Source organism: Lampetra fluviatilis, chromosome 12 (assembly GCF_964198595.1).
Source record: "Lampetra fluviatilis chromosome 12, kcLamFluv1.1, whole genome shotgun sequence".
Lineage (NCBI taxonomy): Eukaryota > Metazoa > Chordata > Hyperoartia > Petromyzontiformes > Petromyzontidae > Lampetra > Lampetra fluviatilis.
Window position 1 is genome coordinate 3,143,357 of NC_136286.1, and position 25,272 is coordinate 3,168,628.

Sequence of the window (25,272 nt, forward strand, 5' to 3'; positions counted from 1 at the left end):
TCTCTTGTGCCTAGTCCTTTGCAGAAGCCAAACTGTGTGTTCTTCAATGCATTTTCGCATGTGGAGCGTATGCGCTGTTGGATCACCTTCAGCACGTGGCTCATCAAGCTTATCAGTCTGTAGTCCTCGCATTTCCGGCTTGTTGCTTTCTTCGGTATGGCCACAAAGATGGATTGTAGCCAGTCGGATGGAATTTTATTGCCATTGTATATTTGATTGTACCAATTAGTCAGTTGTCGTATGTTGTTACTGTCTAATAGTTTGAGCAATTCTACATGGATTGTGTCGGGCCCGCACGCTTTGCCTAACTTAGCTGTTTTGATTGCATGTTCTACTTCTGATGTTAAAATGTGTAGAGCGTCTTTCGACATCTGTTGGTATTTTTCTGCAGATGTTCTCGCGGCGCCATAGAGCTTGTGTATATAGTTTGTCCAGGTGTCCATTTTTTCCTGTTTATTTAGGATTGGTTGGTTGTTGTCCGCATACAATGTAGCTGTTGAGGCTGGTCTGTAGATGTTACCAGCTTCTTGTTTTATGTTTATTATTTTATTATTTCCATTCTACGTGACTTTACCGAAAGAACCAAGTAGATGAATCCCTGCAGTCACGAAAGCTTTAAATCGAGTTTTTGAATTATTTTCATATCTTGTGTCATTCCACTGCTGGATGAAGGCCTCCCTCCCACGCCGTGTTGGTGATGAGGCCTGTTTGACCATACTTCACCACGCTGGTCTGTGCAGGTTGAAGGGAGGCCTGCAAGACTAGTTCAGATATCACCACTGATGTTAGCCGTGACCGGGGATCTAACTCAGGTCTCCAGGTTCATAATTAACGCTAACCACTGCGCCACCTCTCTCCTATACAGGATATAAAAGGTTAACATCAAAGGATAGGCAAATTAGTAAGTACATTGGTAACAATCGTGATTTGAAGCCCGCGGGCTGTAAGGCCAAACAATGAACCTATCACAGATCTCCGATGTATCTTCAGGGTGTACCGCGTGTTTTTCGACATAGTGTCCGACGTTTCGCTCCGCGTGTTGGGGGCCTCTTCGAGAACTGAACTCAATTCGGTTGAATCCAGGTACACCCCATGAACGCACCGGAGAGCTACAGAGGGCAACAGCGAACGCCCTCCGGCACCCGTAAAGAAAACAAACAAGAAGACAACACGACCCCTTCATGTACTTCGCCTCTCCACATTCAAAAACAAAGTTTATTTTTTACACAATCCCATCGGCGGCACGGCCTTCTGCGAGTGCGTCGCTTTTCAGCAGCATTGCTTCAGCGCAATCAAACTAACTCCGGGACGGTTTCGGCAAGCGGGTGTCTCTCTCGTCGTCGTTGTCAGCAGCAGTAGCGCAAGTCACGCTCGCGACGAAACCTGTGCAATGCCGGTGGCCTGCCAGATGCTGATAAGGCAAGGACCCTCTCCGTGAGATGTACAGTACTTGTAATGGATCCATCAAGCCAGACGGAGTGAGACCCACTCCATCCACCAGCGCTGACAGGAGCCCCCCTTTGTCTGGGCCACGCAAGGGGGGAATTGCCCGCCACTGGGCCACGATCCCGGTTAATGTTTTACGGGGCGCGCAGTGGCCAACTTCCTAAACGGTGGGCCCCTCTGATGGTGCCGCGGGTCCCCCTCGGTTAATGATCCACTCGCCTGCGTTTTGTGCGCCGAGGTGATCGGACAAGCCGAGACAAGAACTTCTGAAACGAAATTGTTGCGCCAATATCCGACAGCGTGTCCGCCTCCTCACAACGAAGTGGGGGATTGGGGGGGGGCATCAATTTGTGAATGGACAGAGGGACATGGGGAGATGCTGAGAGGACGGTGGAAGAGGAGGGGGTGCATGTGGTTCGATAGAGGAGCTGGGTGGGACACGGGTGGTTGATTTGGTGAGATGTCTGTTCACCTTGATGGGTTGTCTTGTCTTTTTTTTTTAAAGACGTTGGCTCATCAGTATCTGGAGGAGACAGTCAGTGAATGCACGTGGGACGTTTGAAGAGCGTGGTCGCGACGTGGGCGCTTCCTGCCCGCATCTCTTTGATGATGGAGATGGATACAGAGAGAGAGAGGGGACATGGGTGAGGATATTTGAGCGACGCACGGTGGATCGTGAATGCTGTTTAGGGACTCCCATCGTAGCCTCCGGCGATGTTGTGAGACGGGGGCAGATTGTTCGTGGTTGTTTTGTTATTGTTATTTTGTGTGTGTGTCAATCCACTGTTCGATGAGGGTGTCACGAACCCGTGGCGAGAGGGTGACCATAATTCACCACGCTGGTAATATGTGTTGTTGAAAGGGGAGAGGGAGCGCATAGGACGATAGAGCATAGGAGTACGGTACAACTGTGGATTGTAGTGAATTGCCCACAACATAGCCTCGCAGCAGCAGCAGCCTATGACCATGCTTTTTATCCAATCCGAGCACGAGGCAGGCTCAAATCTGCTTAGCTTCTGAGATCCGACAAGATCATGCCCATTCCGTTCCCAATTATTTTGCAGCATGTTCGTTTTAAAAACGAGTCGAAGTGATTTCCTGCTGAACGAGTATTGAGACGGTGCTCATCTTTCGTTTACAACCCTCAACCAGTGATGGAAATTCCACATTCCTATGACAGGAGTAGGTATATCCATATGACAACCAGTTGACTTTTGCACAAAATGGTATTATTTTATTTACCCCGAGGGGATGATGGACCGAGTCAATCCCTTACCAGGATTTGAAATAATTCCAATTGTGCTGTTATCTATTTTATGTTAGGAAAACGTTGACATTTCGAACTTCTCCGAGACCTGACACGAAACGTGGGACATCGTGCAGAATAACACACAACCCAAAAACACATCACGGCTGGTTTGTTGAGAGAACGACCAACTTTATGCAGCCTTCCTATGAAGTGATCGTCATTCTTTTTACCATTCCACGTCGGAAGATGATGGTGGGCTGACAGCGTGTGGACCTGAAACGAAACGTCGGACATCGTGCCGAACGACGCACGGCACAACCCAGAGGTCGACAACCTGCGGCTCTTTTAAGGACCGCTTCGTGACTTATCAAGGAACCACCGTTCTCGTGTTCACGTGCACTGCGGCTCTTTAAATATTGCGGTATTATACCGAATTCGAAAAAAACAATGGCTCTGCTTGTTATTGCCGACCCCCTGGTACAACCCACCCACGCATCGTAGAGCCACCACAGCAGTACAACCGCAAGAGGCTGTGGAAGCAGTAGTTTTGTGTCTCGGGTAGGGAGGGAGAGAGAGAGAAAGAGAGTCGTTGCGAGCGATGGCAAGTTTAATATGCAGAAATTAACCAATCTCAAGCGGCGATTGCACACTAAGACACTTTTTGGCACTTTCATGAGCACGGCGCAAAGAGACAAAGCTTGCTAACGAAGCCAGACAAGCCACGAAACGCAGCAACCACAGCGCGAGAGCGCACGTCCGCTCCTCACTTGAGGGAGAGCCGGTGGAACCCTGACCTGGCCAAGCCACAACAACAACAACAACGCAGATCACACTTCTCTCGCGAGTATCATCAGCGCAGTGGGGCCATGAGCACTAATCGCCGCTGGGTTCTCACACTCCAAAACATATCTAAAGATTCAGGTGGTTGAGAAACAATTCAAAGTTTCGTACACACATCTTGAATCATTATTACAGGATCATCTTTGTCCGTGATAAATCTGCTGCTGAATGAAGGCCTCCTAAAGTCGGTGCCATTACTTGCGTTCTTGCGATGTTATCAATCATTCCGTCAACTGCACATGAACTGATTTCATCTCCACGGTGAATTATATTAGCAGTGAATTTGAGTCGGCATGAACGGCTGCTGCTCGAATATGCTTGTTCAGGCTGTCTGCCGAATGGGATTATGCTTTTTAGCAGTTGTAAAGGGTTTTTCTTTTTTTTAAGTAACTGTGATTTTCCTTTACTTTCATTGAGAGTTCAAATCTTATAGGCAAGAGCCATCATATGCATGCAAGTATTGTGGATGCACTGTTTCAGAAGGCCCATCGGTTCATGGACTAAACGGTAGTCTATTTTTAAAGTGCTGAAGACTCCCATTTCATATTTCTCACAGTATTATTATAATACATTTATTTACCATAATCCACCACGACAGCGTGTTATATATTCCATTACATCCGGCTGTGTATAAACGTATGGGTAAAATTGTGCATGATTTATTTGAATGTTTTTCAATTGTTGGTGCATAGTTCATTTAGTAGCCATGTGAGACTCAGAACTCACCACATTCGTCATCAACACTGCCTTATCATAGAAACAAATATATATTTCTAGATTTGAAGCTTTCGTGACTGCAAGGATTCATACTCTTAGGTTTTTTCGGTAAAGTCACGTAGGTAAAAGTAAATAATAATAAATAAATAATAAAATATGGTGGAAATAATAAAAGAAATAAAATCATAAATCACGACTTTTCGGAGGCAACACAAGTCTCCGTCATCAGGTGAGATCGTCACAGCTGAATTTACTGTACTTAATACAGTCACTTAATACAGTAAATTCAGCTGTGACGGTCCCACCTGATGACGGAGACTTGTGTTGCCTCCGAAACGTCGTGATTTATTATTTTATTTCTATTATTATTTCTAGTATATTTTTATTATTGTTTATTTATTTATTTTACCTACGTGACTTTACCGAAAAAACCTAAGAGAACAAATATATAGTAGCCTGACGTTTCAGACACTGGCCCTTCTTCACAGCAGAGAGAAAGGGAAGATATATTGACCCGACTGTTCGATTATTTGCTCAGTTTCACCGTAAGCCCAAACAATCAAAAAACAATGTAATCCATCAGCCTCGTGGCTTTCTGGAACAATGTTTACACAGTCTTCCTGGAGTCCTCTCCCCTGCGACACCAGGCAACCCATCAGTAATTGTTCAACGGGTCACATTCGGCTGATGAGACCCAAAAAGTAACAAAAAAAACCTGCCCAAAGTTTCCCTGTTGATGGACAAAAATGTGATTTTAATTACATTTGTGAGCATTGAAACCGCCCTGTAAACGTGTAACGTTGGCTCGACGTTGGGCCACCGGTTCCAACCACATACCGACGTTGGCCCAACGTTCCATGTCTACTGGGCAACTCGTGGCTGTTGACGTATTGATTATGACATCGAGATCGGGGGGTCAGCAAACGACATATTTTTTTTCGAATTCGGTAAAATAACGCAATATTTCAGGAGCCGCCGATGAACGTGAATACGAGTCGATGGGTCCCTAATAACTGTCACGAAGTAGTCCTTACAGAGCCGCACGCGGCTGCCGACCCCTGACCTAGATGTTATCATGGACGTAGCCGTTGATGCCACCACCACCACCACGGCCACCACCAACCCCTCGCTGCCATCGCTTCTTCCCTACCCTCCCGCCAGCTCCCGCGGGCAGCGGCTGGCTAAGGGGACCCAACGGTTCACAAACCGCACGCACAACGTTTGGCGTGCTGACTCGGGTGTCACCTCGGCAAGAGGGTGTGATCCTGGGGGGAACCCGAGCAGCGTGTGTCCGCGGTCGTCCGGAGTGTGACCACGGGCACACGGGTACAGCGGTTGGCGTTCTCGAACGGCACAACAAAATGCTGAGTCCCGATTTTTCGCAAGAGTTTATGTTTGCGTTCGAGCACCCTGTGTTGTAAGTGCGCGAGTGAGTGTGTGCGTTGGTTGCATTCCCCTTTGAGCACATACTATTTAATATATATATTTTAAAAACATTTCTTTGCACGCCACGTAAGCCACGACCACTGCAGACACTGCGATGTAAAGTGCTTGAGTGTGCGATGGAGTAAAACACTGGATGCGTTTCTTTTACATTCAATACGGAAATACGTCTCTATGTATATATGTACAATGCATATGCATAAATCATGAGTTACATATACAAGGGAGGTCATTCGTTTTGAGGATGAGACGGTGGCATTATTGGCAGGACGATTCATTACGGCGTATTCCAGTGGTTTGCCAAATTCATGTGTTAAAGTTAGTCCAGATTTAGTTTTTTATGATTCTATGTAGCTACTTAACATGGCTCGATGTCGACCAATGAACGGGCAGACAATAGCCTCCTTCGCATATCCATCCCTTCACCAAATAAATACAAGTTTTTACACATCCTATCAGACACACAGTCGTCTGATTGTGACATACACCGTCTCAAAAGCAGAATCAGGCTTGCTTGAACCACTGCCAGTGGCGACGTTAATTTGCAAGGACTCTCTCTGTTAGATATGCGTCCTATTTTGATACAAAACTATAAAATGCAACACGAAAATCGTAGCGCCTGTAGTGAGTAGGAGCGCCTCTGGTGGTTAACGGGTTGGGCATGAACATATCACTCGCAGCGTCAACAAATTGTAAAACACCGATGCCTTACACAGGTGATTCGACGCGTGCATCCTGACCTTAAGAACCACCTATATTAAACGATGCGCATCGATTCACCCCAAATTCAAAATAAGTCAGGATTATTTAATGCTTGAATTTATCTGTGTGTATTTAACACAAAATCAGCTGCATCACGATTAAGCAAAACTGAAATCTGCGGCTATCATCATTATCCTTGTTTACCCTTGAAAGTCTCAATACGTCTCGGGAGTAGGGGTTGATGTTGCCAAGTTTCCACAGTAGGGGGCGATGTTGCTGCTGTGCGGAATCCCAATTGAGTCATTTACAGTGTACATTTTCCAGCACTGGAACGTTCTGCATTGTAGTTATTTTTGTGTGTGTTTGCTGTGAGAAGAAACGGGTGAGCACGAAGGCAACCCATGCAGAAGAGGTTCACGATACGCAAACTTTACCACATGAAGGTCTCCGAGACGGGGATCGAACCCAGGCCCTTCTTGCTGGTCAATTGGCCGCTGAGTGAAGGCCTCCTCGCCAAGCTGCCACTACATCTATCGATGAAAGTACAAAACGATATCTAGTTTTCTCAAAACTTTCTGACCACTCCGAATTACAACACACACACACATATAAATTACAAACAAAACTCACACCTAGTTTTAAAGAATGAACACTATTTTGGCATTTTGCAAAACATCTGAGGCACAATGTGTGAACGTTCGTTTTCTGCTTCGGAACAAACTAAATACTGGAGCAATAATAATACTGTAAATATAATAATAACAATATTAATAACATTCGTACGTGGAATTTGCTTGGATGCCATGTTTGAGATGGTAACAGTTGCCATGGTTGCAGGAAGAGCAAAGGCTCCTGGGTAATGACGCATCAAGGTAACGAGACTACAAAGCACCTTTGATTTTGTGCGACGCCCGTTGACACGGTAACATGCACGGCACGGGTTAACACACACACCACCAATCGGCAGGCTCGTATCATACGTTGGGCCAACGTTGATCCAACGTTCATCCAAATGTTCCAACCACATGCCAACGTTGGTTCAACGTTGGCGAGTTGGCCGCGACGGTTTTTATTTTAAACGAATTCGCATTTTGCGAGATGGACGTCGTGGTTCTTCTCTCGCGATTGATGAATTCCTCCCTTCACCCCCCCGTAGGAATTGTGTTCCGTGCTTCCTCAACGCCCTCAGCCATAGTCTGCCTTGATGTGCAACACGTTGGCCAGTTCTGGCCTTTTCTTCAGTGCCTGTGCCGTTCAAACACAAGAGAATCGTGGTCACACACAAAACAAAAAAATCATGACAAAATAAAAGAATCCACGATAAAGGTTTTTCTGTTTGTTGGGTGAGATCGCGTGAATATAAATGTGTCGTTAAACCCGCCAACCATCTGACACAGCCAATTAGTAAGGTTTGTCACATCAACAAAACGTGTCAATTAGTTACTACTTCAGCACACCGGTTGTGTGTTGGAGAGTAAACTCACAACATTTAAAATTCGAGGACGACGTTTAGCTGGTGATTACAACCAGCTTCATCAGGCGATGAGCCAAAATTGTGAAAGCCTACGTGTTAAACAAAATAAAATAACTGATACGAATTATGATTAAATGACGGTGCAAAACACACGACTCAAAAAAATAACTCCGTTCCTATAACAGTGCACCTACTTGACAGGCGCAGGTTTCATGTTAGCGTGCTAGAAAATCGGCCTTATTATTACGATGGTAGAAATCGAAAAAAATCTTCAAACGCTAAAAAAAACTACCCTAACAGCTAACAGCGACGACAAAAAAAACAAACCGCTGGAATAAAAGACGGCGCTCACAACAAAGCGGGCGGGACCGCTGGCGAGGGAGCTGCCGCAAAAAAACGACCGTTCAATTTCCCTGAACAGCAAATGTTTTGTGCCGGCTGTCATGTCCCCGCTTGATCTCTGAGCAATTACGCTTCGTCCGTCTTCGCGCCTGCCCCCTCGTGCTGGGAGGGGAGGGGCGGCGAGGGGGGGGGGGGCAGTGGGGGTTGCGGGGGATCCCTGCTCGACGTGGTCTCGCTAACGCAACGAGCCTTCCCCCGGCGAGCCACCACCCATCGGGGCGCGCGGGTGACGGATTGAGATTAAACAGACTGCGACGACCGGCGTATTCCATCTCGCCTCCCCTTAGCGGCTGTCGCTCCCCCCCTTTCTCTACGAGTGACGCTCCCCGTGCCTCCGCACGCCCCCCCCCCCCCCGTCCAGGTTCGCACTCGCGCTTTGTCACGTTCGGCGTCGTCGGGTTTGTGAAGCGCCTCTCGTTGCCCGTCGTTGTTGGCCCCGCTCGTGCGCCGATTTATTGTTTCCTACGGCCGCCGCTGCTGCTCGTCCCCGAGCCTCACGCGGCTCCGCACCAGCCCACGTGGTTCCTATCTCAGCCCGCAACCTGGTTTGGGATTTAAACTCAATGTTATTTTGTCAATTCCCCCTCATTTTATACCGATTGCGCTACGGGACGTGGCGTCACGGGACCAAGGAACCGATGAGATCTGTCGGGGAACAGCCCACGGAAGCGGCAATCACGGAGAGCCCCGGCTGGCGTGTGTTGCCGTGGTGGCCACTGCGTGTGCTGGGGTTGTGTAGCGGGCGCCACCTGCAGCTTGTCCATGAGCTCCCTGTAGAGCCTCTGGCTCTCCGGGTCGTCGGCATCGGTAAAGTAGTCGGATATCCCGACGTGAACCAGCACCGACTTGAGCGAAGGGCAGCACTCTGTGTGGGGGGGGGGGGGGTGCAAAGGGGCAGCTCTGCCCATCACGGCCTGTGGTGGTGACCAGCGCCCGGTTTCTTTCCCGGCCAGGTCCGTCCGGAGGTCGATGACGACCCCACGGAAAATACCTCCACATCCAGCAAGCCGCATCAAGCGTAACCGCTCACGGTGGCCGTGGCCTCTGCTACTTAGCCACGTGCAACCACACTGCACACGCACCGCACACACTCAAAAATACGATCCGGAAAAATTGTCAGCCAGACATTATGCCCTGGCGATGATGTACAGCTCATTAATACTCTGGCTCTCAATGATTCATCTGACCCTGAGACGGGACAGATTGCCACGATTCAGGGTCCCAAGTGGATTTCAAAGTTGATTGTTACGTCTCATTTGAACCGTTTCTTTCTTTTTCTCCCTCGTTTGTTCTGTTGCCTTCGCTCCTTTCAGATGTGCTTCTGCGGCCGTCTGGAACGCTCTTCCTTGCGATATTAGGAAGCCACTGGAGTTATGCGCTTTATTAAATCAAGATTTTAAAAAAAAATTCTTTAGATCTGCTTTTTGTGTTTAGTTTATTGTCCATCCCCCACACCTCCGATTAGCACGGTTGGCTACGCACGGAAGTTCAACGTACGTATGTTAATTATTCCAAGTGTCACATATTGGCATTTTGCTCGTGACGAACATTTCCAAACATAATCTCGATTACTGGGGCGGGGAACGTGGGTCAAGGATCCTGTCGGCATTGGTGAGGGTTGTCACGGTGCCGGGTGGGAGGGGAACGTTAATCGTGCATCATGGATCAGAGATCAGCAATCATGGATCACTGCAGTGGGGATCAGGAATCGTGGATCACGAATCATGCAACGGGGATTGGGGAGGGGATCAGGGATCAGGGAGGGGGATCATTAGTACGCCTTTTGGCGTCCTCTGGTCTAACACCGTCTTGAGACGAGGCTCAAAAGAAAGCTGTCTCTGGTGTGGACCAATCAGTTTCAAGGACAATGCATATATTATCAGAGTGTGTTTTTTTGTTTGCATTCTGACCACAAGTATTGTGGTTAATGCAGACATGATTCCTTGCAAAAGGTTTCAGTTTGGTGTTTTCACATCTTAACACCTGTTTTGTTGCCAGAAAAAAGGGGAAAACCTATTCTGATATTAGGAGAATAGTGGAGTGGCAGTCGGGTAGGAACCGTGTCGGTATTGGGGATAGGATCATAAATCAGGGAGCGGGGGGGGGGGGGTAGGAACGGCGTGGGTACCGGAGAAGTGCAGGAGTGCGCGCGGCGTGACGGGCGTGAAGACGAGCGCCAGCACCTCGAGGCGGCGCAGGCCGGGCGGCTCGCACAGCGCCGCCGCTCCCTCCTGGCTCAGCTCCAGCACGCGGTCCAGCTCCAGCCCCCGTAGCTCGGGGCAGCTACGCACTGGGTGGAGGGGTGGGGGGTGGGGGTGTGGGGGGTGGAGGGGTGGAGGGGTGGGGGGGTGGAGGGGTGGGGGGGTGGGGGGGTGGAGGGGTGGGGGGGTGGGGGGTGGAGGGTGGAGGGGTGGGGGGGTGGGGAAGTGGAGGTGTTGGGGGGTGGTGGGGGTGGGGGTGGAGGGGGTGCGGGGGGTGGGGGGGTGGGGGGGTGGATGGGGTGCGGGGGGTGGGGGGGTGGAGGGGGTGCGGGGGGTGGAGGGAGTGGAGGGGTGGGGGAGTGGGGAGGTGGTGGGGGTGGGGGGGTGGTGGGGGTGGAGGGGGTGGGGGGGTGGAGGGGGTGCGGGGGGTGGAGGGGGTGGGGGGTGAGGGGAGTGGAGGGGGTGGGGGGGCAGAGACGACGAGTGGAGGGGGGCGATGAGGGTTTGGGAGAGCGAGGGATGAACGAGGTGTGTGTGTGCGTGCGTGCCTTGTATGTGATGTGATGTGCACATGCATGTGGGTGTGTGTGTGTGAATATGCCTGCACTCTGGGTTGTTCTTAGTGCTTTCGGAGTCCCTGACCCTCTGCTCACGATCATTAAGGACATTCATGATGGTGAGCGGGCCCGGGTAAAACTACGTGGCTGGGAGTCAGAGCCATTCCCTGTACACCTTGGGGTGCGACAGGGATGTCCTCTGGCTCCCACATTATTTAACATCTATTTTGACCACGTAGTTCGTGAAGCCTTCAATAGCTGTACCGAGGGAATTTCCATTTGGTACAGATATAATGGGAGGCTGATCGATGCCCTGGTGCGATCAAGGGATGGCTCCCTATTGGTCAACCATGTTATGTATGCCGATGATTTGGTAATAGCTGCTCATTCAGAGGAGGAGTTGGAGACGCTGCTGCTGAGACTGGAGCGTGCCACTAAGAGGTGGGGCCTTACCATCAGCTCCACCAAAACTAAGCACCTGCCTGGGTAATTTGTACCATCGGACACTCCACCCACACAACTCCCAATCGGTGATGGGGCAGTTGTGGAGAGTTTCCCATACCTGGGCAGTGTGCTTATAACCGGCTCCAGTTTGACAGCAGAGGTCTCACTCCGAATCAGTCGAGCGGCAATATCTTTTCATCAGTTGCGTAACGATGTGTGGAAGCTACCTGGTCTGTCGCTCCGCACGAAGCTTCAGGTCTTCTCGGCCACAGTCATTCCCTCCCTTCTCTATGCTTGCGAAACGTGGACCCCCCTAATGGAGCATCTTCGCCGGTTAGAAACATTTAGGCTGGCCTGCCCCTGGTGGCTAAAGCACAGCAAGTTGGCACAGTAGGGGGCACAGGTGATGCATCAGCAAGTCATCTCGGTCATCTCAGTCAGTCGACCCGTGGCGCCTGCTGGGTCTGCCCCGTGACCTCCTGCCAGCGGGCGTTCGACACTTCACGTGGCCTTAAGTTGCACATGGCCTGGCACAAGCGTCGTGGTGACGTCACTTCCACTTAGTGGCGAATGGCGGTTGTTGTTGTTGTGCATAGGTGTGTATACATGTGTGTGTGAATGAATGTGTGCAGCGCTACGAACCTAGCGACCCGAGTTCGATTCCCGCTCACGGTCACCACCGGTGATAATTATCTGAACCGGTCATGGGCTTCCCCTAGCTCGACTCAGCCTCAAATTAATACCTGGTACGGTGTGTGACCATCGGCACTAGGGAGACAAAGGAGGCCGGGCGTGGTGCTGGCCACCCCGTCGTGTGCCGTGCCGCCCTTCATAGGTGCTCGCTAACAGCTCTTGTTATACAGTCTGTTAAGTCTAAACAGGCGATCTTTGTGTGTGTAAGTGTATATGTGTGTGTGTGAAAGAGTGGTAGCATAGTGGTTAAGACACCGCTACCAACCCATCGATCCCAGTTTGATTCCCGCTCACAACCAATAACAGTGTCGAATATTTGAACCGGTTTTGGATCTCCCCAGGGTCGACTCAACCTCAAATGAGTACCCAGCGCAGTGTGCAAACATCAGCATGGGGGAGACAAAGGCGGCCGGGCATAGTGTTGGTCACCCACCAGTACATGCCCCAACAGTCTGCTTGAAGGATAAACGGGGGATCTTTGTCTTTGCGTGTTTGTGTGATGAGTGGTGGTGGTGGTGGAGCGCCTGGATCTTTACACACGCCAACTACGATCCCAGCGGCGACGGTAAACGTCAGCGGCTGCCACTTCGTCTCAACTCCCAAATCCCAAGGCGTCTTTTTCGCGACGCGTTCTGCCCAATCACGCTCATCTCAATCGCGGTGCCGTTGCCACGTCAGACCACGCAATCGTCGTGCCCGATACAATCTAGGAATACAAGATATTTTTTTAAAAATCAAGCGACGCAACCAGAGCACAGCTCGCTCTTGAGTGCTCACCGAGAGCAGCCAGGCCCTGGATGTCGCAGCCGCGACCTCCGACCCCCAGCGCCCGCAGGTTGGGCCAGCAGCGACCGATCATCTGCAGGCAGCCGTTGTCGAAAAGCTCCTCCTGGGCGCTGGCACGTGGAGCGCAGCCGGGGACGGCGTGTGCCGTGAGCGTGTGCCGTGAGCTTGTGCCGTGAGCGTGTGCCGTGAGCGCGTGCCGTGAGTGTGGGCCGTGAGTGTGTGCCGTGAGCGTGTGCCGTGAGCGTGTGCCGTGAGTGTGTGCCGTGAGCGTGTGCCGTGAGTGTGTGCCGTGAGCGTGTGCCGCGAGTGTGTGCCGTGAGCGTGTGCCGCGAGCGTGTGCCGCGAGTGTGTGCCGTGAGCGTGTGCCGTGAGCGTGTGCCGTGAGTGTGTGCCGTGAGCGTGTGCCGTGAGTGTGTGCCGTGAGCGTGTGCCGCGAGTGTGTGCCGTGAGCGTGTGCCGCGAGCGTGTGCCGTGAGTGTGTGCCGTGAGCGCGTGCCGTGAGCGTGTGCCATGAGCGTGTGCCGTGAGCGCGTGCCGTGAGCGCGGGCCGTGTGTGCCGTGAGCGTGGGCCGTGAGCGTGTGCCGTGAGCACGTGCCGTGAGCGTGTGCCGTGAGCGCGTGCCATGAGTGCGTGCCGTGAGTGTGTGCCGTGAGCGTGGGCCGTGAGCGTGTGCCGTGAGCACGTGCCGTGAGCGTGTGCCGTGAGCGTGTGCCGTGAGCACGTGCCGTGAGCGTGTGCCGTGAGCGCGTGCCGTGAGTGCGTGCCGTGAGTGTGTGCCGTGAGCGCGTGCCGTGAGCGCGGGCCGTGAGTGTGTGCCGTGAGCGTGTGCCGTGAGCGTGTGCCGTGAGCGCGTGCCGTGAGCGCCTGCCGTGAGTGTGTGCCGTGAGCGTGGGCCGTGAGCGTGTGCCGTGAGCGCGTGCCGTGAGCACGTGCCGTGAGCGTGTGCCGTGAGCGCGTGCCGTGAGTGCGTGCCGTGAGTGTGTGCCGTGAGCGCGTGCCGTGAGCGCGGGCCGTGAGTGTGTCCCGTGAGCGTGTGCCGTGAGCGTGTGCCTTGAGCGCGTGCCGTGAGTGTGTGCCGTGAGTGTGTGCCGTGAGCGCGTGCCGTGAGCGTGTGCCGTGAGCGCGTGCCGTGAGTGCGTGCTGTGAGTGTGTGCCGTGAGCGCGTGCCGTGAGCGTGTGCCGTGAGCGTGTGCCGTGAGCGCGTGCCGTGAGCGTGTGCCGTGTGTGCCGTGAGCGTGGGCCGTGAGCGCGTGCCGTGAGCGCGTGCCGTGAGCACGTGCCGTGAGCGTGTGCCGTGAGCGCGTGCCGTGAGTGCGTGCCGTGAGTGTGTGCCGTGAGCGCGTGCCGTGAGCGCGGGCCGTGAGTGTGTGCCGTGAGCGTGTGCCGTGAGCGTGTGCCGTGAGCGCGTGCCGTGAGTGTGTGCCGTGAGCGTGTGCCGTGAGCGCGTGCCGTGAGTGCGTGCCGTGAGTGTGTGCCGTGAGCGCGTGCCGTGAGCGCGGGCCGTGAGTGTGTGCCGTGAGCGTGTGCCGTGAGCGTGTGCCGTGAGCGCGTGCCGTGAGTGTGTGCCGTGAGCGTGTGCCGTGAGAGCGTGCCGTGAGCGTGTGCCGTGAGCGCGTGCCGTGAGCGCGTGCCGTGAGCGTGTGCCGTGTGTGCCGTGAGTGTGGGCTGTGAGCGCGTGCCGTGAGCGCGTGCCGTGAGCGCGTGCCGTGAGCGTGTGCCGTGAGTGTGGGCTGTGAGCGCGTGCCGTGTGTGTGTACCGTGAGCGCGTGCCGTGAGTGTGTGCCGTGAGCGCGTGCCGTGAGCACGTGCCGTGAGCGTGTGCCGTGAGCGTGGGCCGTGCACGGCGTGTGCCTCGTCTCGTGCGTGCGTGCGCGGTACATCTGAGCGTGTTTATCGAGCGTGTGCGTGGCGTCGGGGTGTGAATTACGTGTACGTGCCGGTGGTGTGTGTTTACAAGCGTTATGTGTGCACGTGCGTGGTGCAGTATGTGTTTGAGCGTGCAGTGTGTGAGTGTGCGGTGCACATGTGTGGTGCGGTGTGTGTTTCATTGTGCGGTGCGGTATGTTTGAGTGTGCGGTGTGTGTTTGAATGTGTGGTGTGTGTTTAAGCATGTGTTGCGGTGTGTGTTTGAATGTGCGGTGTGTGTTTGAGTGTGCGGTGTGTGTTTGAGCGTGTGGTTCAGTGTGTGTTTGAATGTGTGGTGTGTGTTTGAGCGTGCGGTGTGTGTTTGAGCGTGTGGTTCAGTGTGTGTTTGAATGTGCGGTGTGTGTTTGAGTGTGTGGTTCAGTGTGTGTTTGAGCGTGCGGGGTGTGTTTGAGCATGTGGGGCAGTGTGTGTTTGAATGTGTGGTGTGTGTTTGAGCATGCGGTGTGTGTTTGAGCATATGGGGCAGTGTGTGTTTGAATGTGCGGTGTGTGTTTGAATGTGCGGTGTGTGTTTGAGCGTGCGGTGCGTGTGTGGTGCGGTATTCCCCCGTGTGCCTGGTCTCTCTTCACCATGGGTAGCCGGGTGCCACCTGCAGGGAGACGACATCCGGGCAGCCGGCGCTCAGCGACCACAGGCCCTGGGCAGTCACGGGGTCCGTGCTGCTCCTGCAACAAGCACACGGGCGCCGGCGCTGTGAGCACGCGATCGCGTTCCAACTTCCACGTTCATTTTGCTTAACGAGGTGGGGAAATCGAGAGACCAGGACAGAGTCATCATTTGTACGTACGTACGTAGTCTACTGTGCTAATCGGAGGTGCGGGGAAGGACAAGACATTTGCAGGAGAGAACTGTGTCGTCAACGTGGCAAGCGCAACAGCACATGTAGAGAAGTCCCAATAGAAAACAACCGGTTTCAAAGACAGAGGACAAGCATACATCATTATAAAATAAAATACGTTGCAATGGAAATATGTATTTGGCTGTGGCCTGGTGGGTCAGAAGTCAGAGTGCCGAGCCAGCACCACCGAGCTCTGGGACCCATGGCTTCATTAACAACATGTTAGAAAGTCTTTGCTGGCTGCCTGCTGGCTGGCAGGACGTCACGTCCGCAGGGAGGGAGGGAGGGTCACATCCAAGTAATGTGTGGGCTGCTAGTTAACATGAAGAAAGTCGACAAAGTTACCAGCGCACCAGCAGGTACACCTCGATAGCACTCGTGGTCCGTACGTTAATACAGCGATGTCGCTATCATGTTACGGGTGGCGCTCCTGAAATGCAATTTCAAGTATTTTATTGTGGTGAGTGAAGTTTAAAACGCACGTGGAGTAGAGGTTACCAGGTGGCTCACAGGTCAGAGTGCTGAGAATCTGGATTTGAACCCAGGATTTGTCCACCTGAGATGATACCACGTTCTAATTTGTAGCGAGATGATGGCCTCAACCCAGCCACCGGTGACTCGCATCAAAACTCATGGACTCGTTTCGTGGTGCACAGATTCACCCATTGACACACCCAATAGGCTAACACAAAGACCCACAGACTCACAATGTCCTCGTAGACCCACACAGGGACTTACAGACTTCCAGAGATCCAGAGAAGCATAGGCTCGCAAAAAACACACACAGTCATCTCGAGCCCTGGGAGATAACTTCACAGAACTAGTTCTGAAATTCTTCCAACTACCCATACGCGCATTCCTTGTTCATGTACAATTAACAGAGCTGGAATAAGTTGAGGTAAATAAGCAACTAAATTTAGTTTTTGTTGTTGTTGCGTGTGTGTAATCATCGGTATTCGGGCAGAGGCTATCAACTTGAGAAACCGGTTGAAATCACTGGCGGCTTTTAAACCCGGATTCGAATATCCAAATATCTTAGCCGTGCCGGCTCAGTGCTCCGACAGGGCCATTATAAAGCCCCACCACCCCGAGCCACGTGCTTGCCACCACAGAGGCGCGTGGCGTGGTTGGCATGGACCCCAAAGCAAAAGGATTGAAATTGTGGAGCCACGGAGCCACTCTCCTGCCCTCCAATTGCCCTCCCCCCCAGAGGTCGCAACCGGGTACCCGATACCCGTACCCTACCCGATACCCGGCTACCCGGGTACCCGCGTACGGGTAGCCGTTTGCGACCTTGGTGCGGCCGGGTACGGGTAAACCGTGAGTCACTGGTGAGTAACCGTTTGTCACTCATTTCGGGTAGGGTACGGGTAGGGAATCAAAACCCGTTTGCAACCTCTGACACCCCCCCTCCCCCCCTTCGTGGGGGCAGTTGCACCGCCTGCGCACTCCATCGCCGCCAACCAACCGCCTTGGGCTGCCGTCGACGATTTCCACTGCGACGAACCGCGTGGGTCCTGGCCAATGGGAAGTGAAACCACGGCGGTGACGTACTGCCCTCTAGTGGTCACGTGGCAATGGCCCCCATGTGGGTGCGGGCGAGGTGACTTTTTAATGTGCGAAATTACAGTATATCGATCATGGAGAGTCGCGTGCGGTGAATAATCGTGTATGAATCTGTCAATATAAAATAACGACGAAAAAAATGTAAGTCCATATGGTAACTTAGAACGATTTAAAACACAATTCTAAAGTCACTGATCGTAAACAATGTTGGTTTCCAAGAGTAACCAGCGAGCACGAACTGATTACGTCACGCAATGCAGAGCTTCCGTTGATTTTTTTTATTCGCTTGCTAGTTAGGATACCTCACGGAATGGACAATTGGTTAAATTGTTGATGTTCATTATTCATACATTTATTTCTCAGAACCATGTTGGGTCAGGCAAGGGGCTGTATTCGGTTGAAACAAGATTCAACAAGGGGGGTACAGTAGCCAAAATAAGTAATTAAAAAAAGAATAAACACGCTTTAATTAAATGTACTGTACTAGTAATGGCAGAACTCCACGACTCCAGGAAGTGGCCCCGAAGCTTGCCATAACGTAAGGGACCGTGGCCAATTACAGCCAACGTCAGTTTACCGTGGACAATTAGACCCAAGCCAAAACATAACATGTAAAAAATAATGTTTAAAAATGTGCTTTAATTTTTAATATAAAATATAGTATTGTCATCAGTATGACATAAGTATACCAAGTTTGCAGTCGATGCCACATTGGGAAGTGGGTTAAAATCGAGTTACAAGATTTGAGGATACGACAACGACAACAACAACAGACGGAGTGAGTTAAATAAAAGCGTGTAATAATATCAAGACTGAGAACCAAGTGGTCTGAACTTGATCTTGTGTCCAATTTTCAGCTTTCGAGCCCATGTGGAACATCATGAATGTTGACATCAACTCGCCCAGTCACTCATGACCGGCTCCCGACATGATCACGCATGTGCAGTGGCTGCACATGTCCATAGCTCATGTCTAGAATGCAAGCCGCCATCAGCAGCAGCAGCAGCAGTCATGATCAATCTACTGCTGGATGAAATCCTCCCAAAGCCATTGCCATGTGGATCAGCCCTTTTCTCAATCCACTGCTCTACGGGATTAGTAAGTATGTTGAACTTCGTTCGCACCATACGTAGTTAACAGTGCTAATCTGAGGTGCGGGGGAAGGACAACAAACTGAACACGAAAAGCAGTTCTAAAGAAATTTGTTTTCAACCTTGATGATTTAAAGTGCCTAGCTCCAGTGGCTTCCTAATATCGGTATGAAAGAGCATTTTAGATAGCGGCAGAAGAAGCGAATCTTAAAGTAATGCCAGTTGGCAGAAAGTTGACAGCAAGTGTGACGTGATAACCGTTTTTATTATTTTACCAAGTAATCTCGCTAGGAAGGTATTGGTGGGGGGTTAAAACATTCTTAGTGGTCCTTGGGAATTTGAACATTTCTTATTGGTACCATTCAAGGTGGCCAATGCTATCAAATGTTCTCTTGAATGTTTCCATCTCTCGATCACAAATCTGCGCGATAGCAAAACCTGCGTGGTAGCTTTGTATGAGATGAATGTGTTGAAATGGCACCGATAGAGAAGAGAGTTCGACAACAAACAACAAGAATGTGATATGAGGCAAGTACGGAATATGGGAAGTAAACATTCCGTTTGTCTTCCAAACTCAATGTGTATGCTCAGCTCACTGCCCATGGTGAACACTACCGATGGTGGACAATGCCCATGGTGGACACTGCCCATGGTGAACACTGCCCATGGTGAACACTGCCCATGGTGAACACTGCCCATGGTGAACAATGCCCATGGTGAACACTACCGATGGTGGACACTGCCCATGGTGGACACTGCCCATGGTGGACACTGCCCATGGTGAACAATGCCCATGGTGAACAATGCCCATGGTGAACACTGCCCATGGTGAACACTGCCCATGGTGGACACTGCCCATGGTGGACACTGCCCATGGTGAACACTGCCCATGGTGAACACTACCGATGGTGGACACTGCCCATGGTGGACACTGCCCATGGTGAACAATGCCCATGGTGGACACTGCCCATGATGAACAATGCCCATGGTGAACACTACCGATGGTGGACACTGCCCATGGTGGACACTGCCCATGGTGGACACTGCCCATGGTGGACACTGCCCATGGTGAACACTGCCCATGGTGAACACTACCGATGGTGGACACTGCCCATGGTGGACACTGCCCATGGTGAACACTGCCCATGGTGGACACTGCCCATGGTGGACACTGCCCATGGTGAACACTGCCCATGGTGAACACTACCGATGGTGGACACTGCCCATGGTGGACACTGCCCATGGTGGACACTGCCCATGGTGAACAATGCCCATGGTGGACACTGCCCATGATGAACAATGCCCATGGTGAACACTACCGATGGTGGACACTGCCCATGGTGGACACTGCCCATGGTGGACACTGCCCATGGTGGACACTGCCCATGGTGGACACTGCCCATGGTGAACACTGCCCATGGTGAACACTGCCCATGGTGGACACTGCCCATGGTGGACACTGCCCATGGTGAACACTGCCCATGGTGGACACTGCCCATGGTGGACACTGCCCATGGTGAACACTGCCCATGGTGAACACTACCGATGGTGGACACTGCCCATGGTGGACACTGCCCATGGTGAACACTGCCCATGGTGGACACTGCCCATGGTGGACACTGCCCATGGTGAACACTGCCCATGGTGAACACTACCGATGGTGGACACTGCCCATGGTGGACACTGCCCATGGTGGACACTGCCCATGGTGAACACTGCCCATGGTGAACACTGCCCATGGTGAACACTGCCCATGGTGGACACTGCCCATGGTGGACACTGCCCATGGTGAACACTGCCCATGGTGGACACTGCCCATGGTGAACACTGCCCATGGTGAACACTGCCCATGGTGGACACTGCCCATGGTGAATACTGCCCATGATGAACACTGCCCATGGTGAACACTGCCCATGGTGAACAATGCCCATGGTGAACAATGCCCATGGTGAACACTGCCCATGATGAACACTGCCCATGATGAACACTGCCCATGATGAACAATGCCCATGGTGAACACTACCGATGGTGGACACTGCCCATGGTGGACACTGCCCATGGTGAACACTGCCCATGGTGAACACTACCGATGGTGGACACTGCCCATGGTGAACACTGCCCATGGTGAACACTGCCCATGGTGAACACTGCCCATGGTGAACACTGCCCATGGTGGACACTGCCCATGGTGAACACTGCCCATGGTGAACACTACCGATGGTGGACACTGCCCATGGTGGACACTGCCCATGGTGAACAATGCCCATGGTGGACACTGCCCATGATGAACAATGCCCATGGTGAACACTACCGATGGTGGACACTGCCCATGGTGGACACTGCCCATGATGAACAATGCCCATGGTGAACACTACCGATGGTGAACACTGCCCATGATGAACAATGCCCATGATGAACAATGCCCATGGTGAACACTGGCCATGGTGAACAATGCCCATGATGAACAATGCCCATGGTGAACACTGGCCATGGTGAACAATGCCCATGATAAACAATGCCCATGGTGAACACTGGCCATGGTGAACAATGCCCATGATGAACAATGCCCATGGTGAACACTGGCCATGGTGAACAATGCCCATGATGAACAATGCCCATGGTGAACACTGGCCATGGTGAACACTGCCCATAGTAAACAATGCCCATGGTGAACACTGGCCATGGTGAACAATGCCCATGGTGAACACTGCCCATAGTGAACAATGCCCATGGTGAACAATGCCCATGATGAACAATGCCCATAGTAAACAATGCCCATGGTGGACACTGCCCATAGTGAACAATGCCCATGGTGAACAATGCCCATAGTGAACAATGCCCATGGTGAACACTGCCCATGGTGAACACTGCCCATGATGAACAATGCCCATGGTAAACACTGCCCATGGTGAACAATGCCCATGGTGAACACTGCCCATGATGAACACTGTGGTAGCATGAGCCACTGTAGGTGGCACCAACCAACCTGTTTGGCTCACGGCATACCGGGCCCCCAATGGGTGAGCCCCACTGCTACACATTGACCTTTGACTCCCGGCCATGAGAGATGCTCCCGAACCTCCCTCAACCTCCTATCCCCCCCGCCCCTTCTCCTCCGATGACGAAAGAAACACGAGTGGGGTTGGTGACGCACGCACACAGGTCGTGGAGGCGAGGCACTCTCTCCAGAATAGATCCCCTGCCTGCCATCGATCCGCCCGGCTCACATCGACCCACGCGCAGCTGCGGGCCACGACACAGGAGCCGGCACGGACAGATTTGTTTCGGGGCGAAGGCGGCACAGCGTGTACCTGAGCCAGGACCGGTAGCCCCCCCCACCACCAAACCTACTGCCACCCCCCACCGCACCCCACCCCCCACCCTCCTGCCTACCTCTGCCCACCTGCTCCCTCGAGCCCTTAAATGTGTTTAACTCGGACACCACGACACGGCTCCCGCCTGAACAACGACGCGTGGATCCAGTCACCCACAACAAGAAGTAAACGCTCCACGCGTAGCTCGATGTAGGAATACGCAGGCGGCCGTGATTGATCCACTGCTGGATTGAGGCCTCCCCACGTGCCTCTCGGACAAGCTGGCCTCGTGTCAGTGACTCGCTGCTACGCCCGTCGCCACCCATTATGTTTCGATTTAAAGCTTTCGTGACTGCAGGGATTCATCTTCTTGGTTCTTTCGGTAAAGTCACGTAGAAGGGAAATAATAAAATAATAAAAATAAAACATAATAAAATGATTCTCACTTTAAGAATTATTTTATTATTTTTATTATTATTATTTTATTATTTCCCTTCTACGTGACTTTACCGAAAGAACCAAGAACACTCATTATGTGTCAATCGCCTGATGATGCTGGCTTAGAATTATGTTTTTGGAGAGAACACTCGATCCGCATTCGCCGCTGAGGGGTCGGAGCAGCGTCGCCATGAGAACCGCTCCTCTGCATCCACCGGGAAAAGGCGAAGTGCGCTTTCAACTTAATTTATTTAGTGCATCTTTTGCCGTGATCTGTGAAAGCGGCCACTGATAAGCGCGTTGCGACTATTTGGCACCGTTTATTTGGATAATTTACTCGGAAATTACTCCGTTGGGAAATTCACAGCGATCGTCGCCCCCCCGCCAACCCCCCGCGTGCCCCTCCCCCTCCAACCCCCATTTGCGAAGCTTATCCAGGACCCTCCTGAGAGCGTCCTGAGACTCAGCGAAGCTTTCCCGCGTAAATCTTGAACTTCTTTCGCACCGTACTTAGCCAACCGTACTAAGCAGAGGTGCAACCTCGGGTGTTGCGCGCCATGGTCAGTTATTGAACCAGGCTGGCCAGGACCATCGCGCATTGCATTTCTTGCCACACGACTAAGTGCGTGTAAGAGGTATCAAAACAACATTTGCCGAGAAGCGTTGAGAATCCCATCATGAAGCAGCAGACATTGCGCCTCCTTCCTGCCATATTTGTCCCTCAATGTAGTTGTTTTTTATTTTTTACACATCACATCAGCCGCACGGCCTTCTGGGAGTGCATCGTTCCACGAGCGTTGGTTCAACGCAAGTGAAACTCTGGACATCCGGTGCCTCATCAGCGGTCAGCCTTGCTTTGCAAGAAAATGGTTACATGCACAAGAATGCCCCATTCGATGTGCTCGGAGAAGATTTCACGCGGGCAATAATGGGTAGATGCACGCATGCCTTGGCGCTGACACCACGCAGTGGCGCTTCCCGTTACTAATTCGTGGCCCCGATGTTTCCACCGGACCCTAGAGCCCCCACGACAACACGCCTGCTGCTGCGGTCGAAGCCATGGCGATAAAATTCTAGTGGGGAAAGAATGTCACGGGCATTGCAAAACTAAATGTGAATCCACAGCCGGCGTTCGACTGCAGCCCGGTCGACGCACACAGGATGGGACGGCCTCCCGTTCCGGCTGCCACTTGTCACTTTCTCGCCCCCCCCCACCACCCTCCCGCCACCCACAGCTCCTCACCGATCCATACAGCGGCCTCACTGAATCTCACAGCGCCTCGCCAAATGCAACAGCATCGACCTAATCCTGCCGAGTGGCGACGATCCGCGCAACGTCGCGCGTCCTCGACCGCTTTGTCCGTACACGCGGTGAAAAAACTGCGAGAGGTCAATCTCATGACGGGAACGGCGCGGACCGAGTCGTGGGCTTCTAGCAACGTGCTGACCAACAAACAGCCGATTAGTTAGCGAGCCCTCCACCAGCACACTGCCTGGCTTCCATCATGCGAACGTGTCTGTATGTGAGTGTGTACGTGCGTACGTGTGAGCTTACCTGTAGGTGAGCGTGTATTTGCGTGTATAGTACGTGCGAGTGTGCCTGGCAGATTGAGTGTGTGTGTGTACATGCGAGCTTGCCTGGGGATGTGTGTGTACGCACGAGTGTGCCTGTAGATGTGTGTGCATGTACAAGCGTGCCTGTAAGTTTGTGTGTGTGTACGTACGAGCATGCCTGTAGATGTGTGTGTGTGTGTGTACGTGCGAGCGTGCCTGTATGTCAATGTGTGTGCGAACTCGCCTGTAGGTGAGTGTGTGTGAACTCGCCTGTAGGTGAGTGCCTGCAGCTTGCGGCTGTGACAGCCGGCGAGCCACAGCACGCGCTCGGTGAGCACGTGGGGACAGTCGGACACCCTCAGCGCCAGCAGGCGGGGGCCAGCCACCTTCATCAGCGCCTCCAGCCCAGCCTCCAGGCAGCCCCTGCCCGCAACAAGGTACTGATTTTAAGCTGAACAGACCTCCGTGTGCCGATGTGCCGATGTGCCGGGGTGCCGGCGTTCTGGCGTGCCGGCATGCCCATGTGCCGGCGTGCCGATGTGCCGTTGCGAGCAGCCCAAGTACCGCGTGGTGGCGGCGTGCTCCTCGCGGCTCTCCCCCTTGCGCCGCGACCGTGGCTTGAGGTTGTGCAGCACGAGGCTCCGGCAGAGCGAGCAGCGTGCGGACAGCGACGCCAGGAACTGTGGCCGGGATGGCGCGGCGATACGGGGGCAAGTCACCACGGAGACGGCGCGGCACACATCATCATCGTCATCATCACCGTCGTCATCAGTTTTAATTTATTAAGCGCTAAACGGCTGTAACAACTCTCAGAGTGCAAAAGATACACACATTATATATATAGTGTGAATATCGCACATCCGACTCACTGGGGACTGTGATATAGGCGAATATGTGAAACGGTGAGATGCGTAAACATCGATACAGAAATGACGGTGACACCCGCACAAATACACCACTGGATGCGGGCGGACAATTGGTGAAGGTGGATATTTGATGGTCGGATTATGCGTCGCCGCACGGCCTACACAGTATGCGTATGATTCTTTCACATTTATCCTGAACCGCGACAGGTGGAAAATTAACCGGCGGCAGGACCAAAATAAACAAGCGCTAATGAATGCGACGTGTGGCGCCTTCATCGTGACGCGTGCTGCGCGTGCTGCGCGTGCTGCGCGTGCTGCGCGTGCTGCGCGTGCTGCGCGTGCTGCGCGTGCTGCGCGTGCTGCGCGTGCTGCGTGTGCTGCGTGTGCTGCCTGTGTGTCCACACCACTCGGACGCCGTGCCTCCCGCGAGGGGTGTCTCACCTTGGAGGAGACGCGCGCGTTCTCCAGGACGACTCGGGCCCACAGCCTGGGACTCCGCGCCAACGCGTTCCACTCCGCGCACACTTCCCCCGCCTGGCGCAACGAGGGCGAGGCTCTGCATGAGCGGCATCGCTAGAGACAAACCGCGGCACCCAGAGGGCAGACTTTGCGGCGGTGAGCAGCGGCGACTACACCGTGCTGACGAGTCCCAGAGAGGACAAAACCCGTCCACAGTCGACTATATCGCTGCTGCTGCTGCTGCTGTCAGTCGGTCACATTTGCC

General features: G+C 52.7%; 1 protein-coding gene across 6 annotated transcripts in view; it reads right to left on the reverse strand.

Annotated features, from left to right (window-relative positions):
- Nucleotides 1-25,272, reverse strand: part of FBXO41 (F-box protein 41) — a 94,617-nt gene that overhangs the window by 25,710 nt on the left and 43,635 nt on the right. For 4 of the 6 annotated variants that reach the window (XM_078861366.1, XM_078861365.1, XM_078861368.1 and 1 more), the window contains 8 exons: nucleotides 24,990-25,121; nucleotides 24,247-24,362; nucleotides 23,953-24,105; nucleotides 15,451-15,546; nucleotides 12,946-13,064; nucleotides 10,402-10,563; nucleotides 9,023-9,138; nucleotides 4,524-7,642 (listed from right to left, as the gene is read on the reverse strand). In XM_078861366.1, coding sequence (XP_078717492.1) covers nucleotides 7,583-7,642; nucleotides 9,023-9,138; nucleotides 10,402-10,563; nucleotides 12,946-13,064; nucleotides 15,451-15,546; nucleotides 23,953-24,105; nucleotides 24,247-24,362; nucleotides 24,990-25,121 — 954 coding nt within the window. In that variant the 3' untranslated portion in view covers nucleotides 4,524-7,582. Of the gene's footprint in view, nucleotides 1-4,523; nucleotides 7,643-9,022; nucleotides 9,139-10,401; nucleotides 10,564-12,945; nucleotides 13,065-15,450; nucleotides 15,547-23,952; nucleotides 24,106-24,246; nucleotides 24,363-24,989; nucleotides 25,122-25,272 lie in introns of those variants that run through there. The other 2 variants (XR_013637258.1, XM_078861369.1) reach the window with 2 other exon arrangements.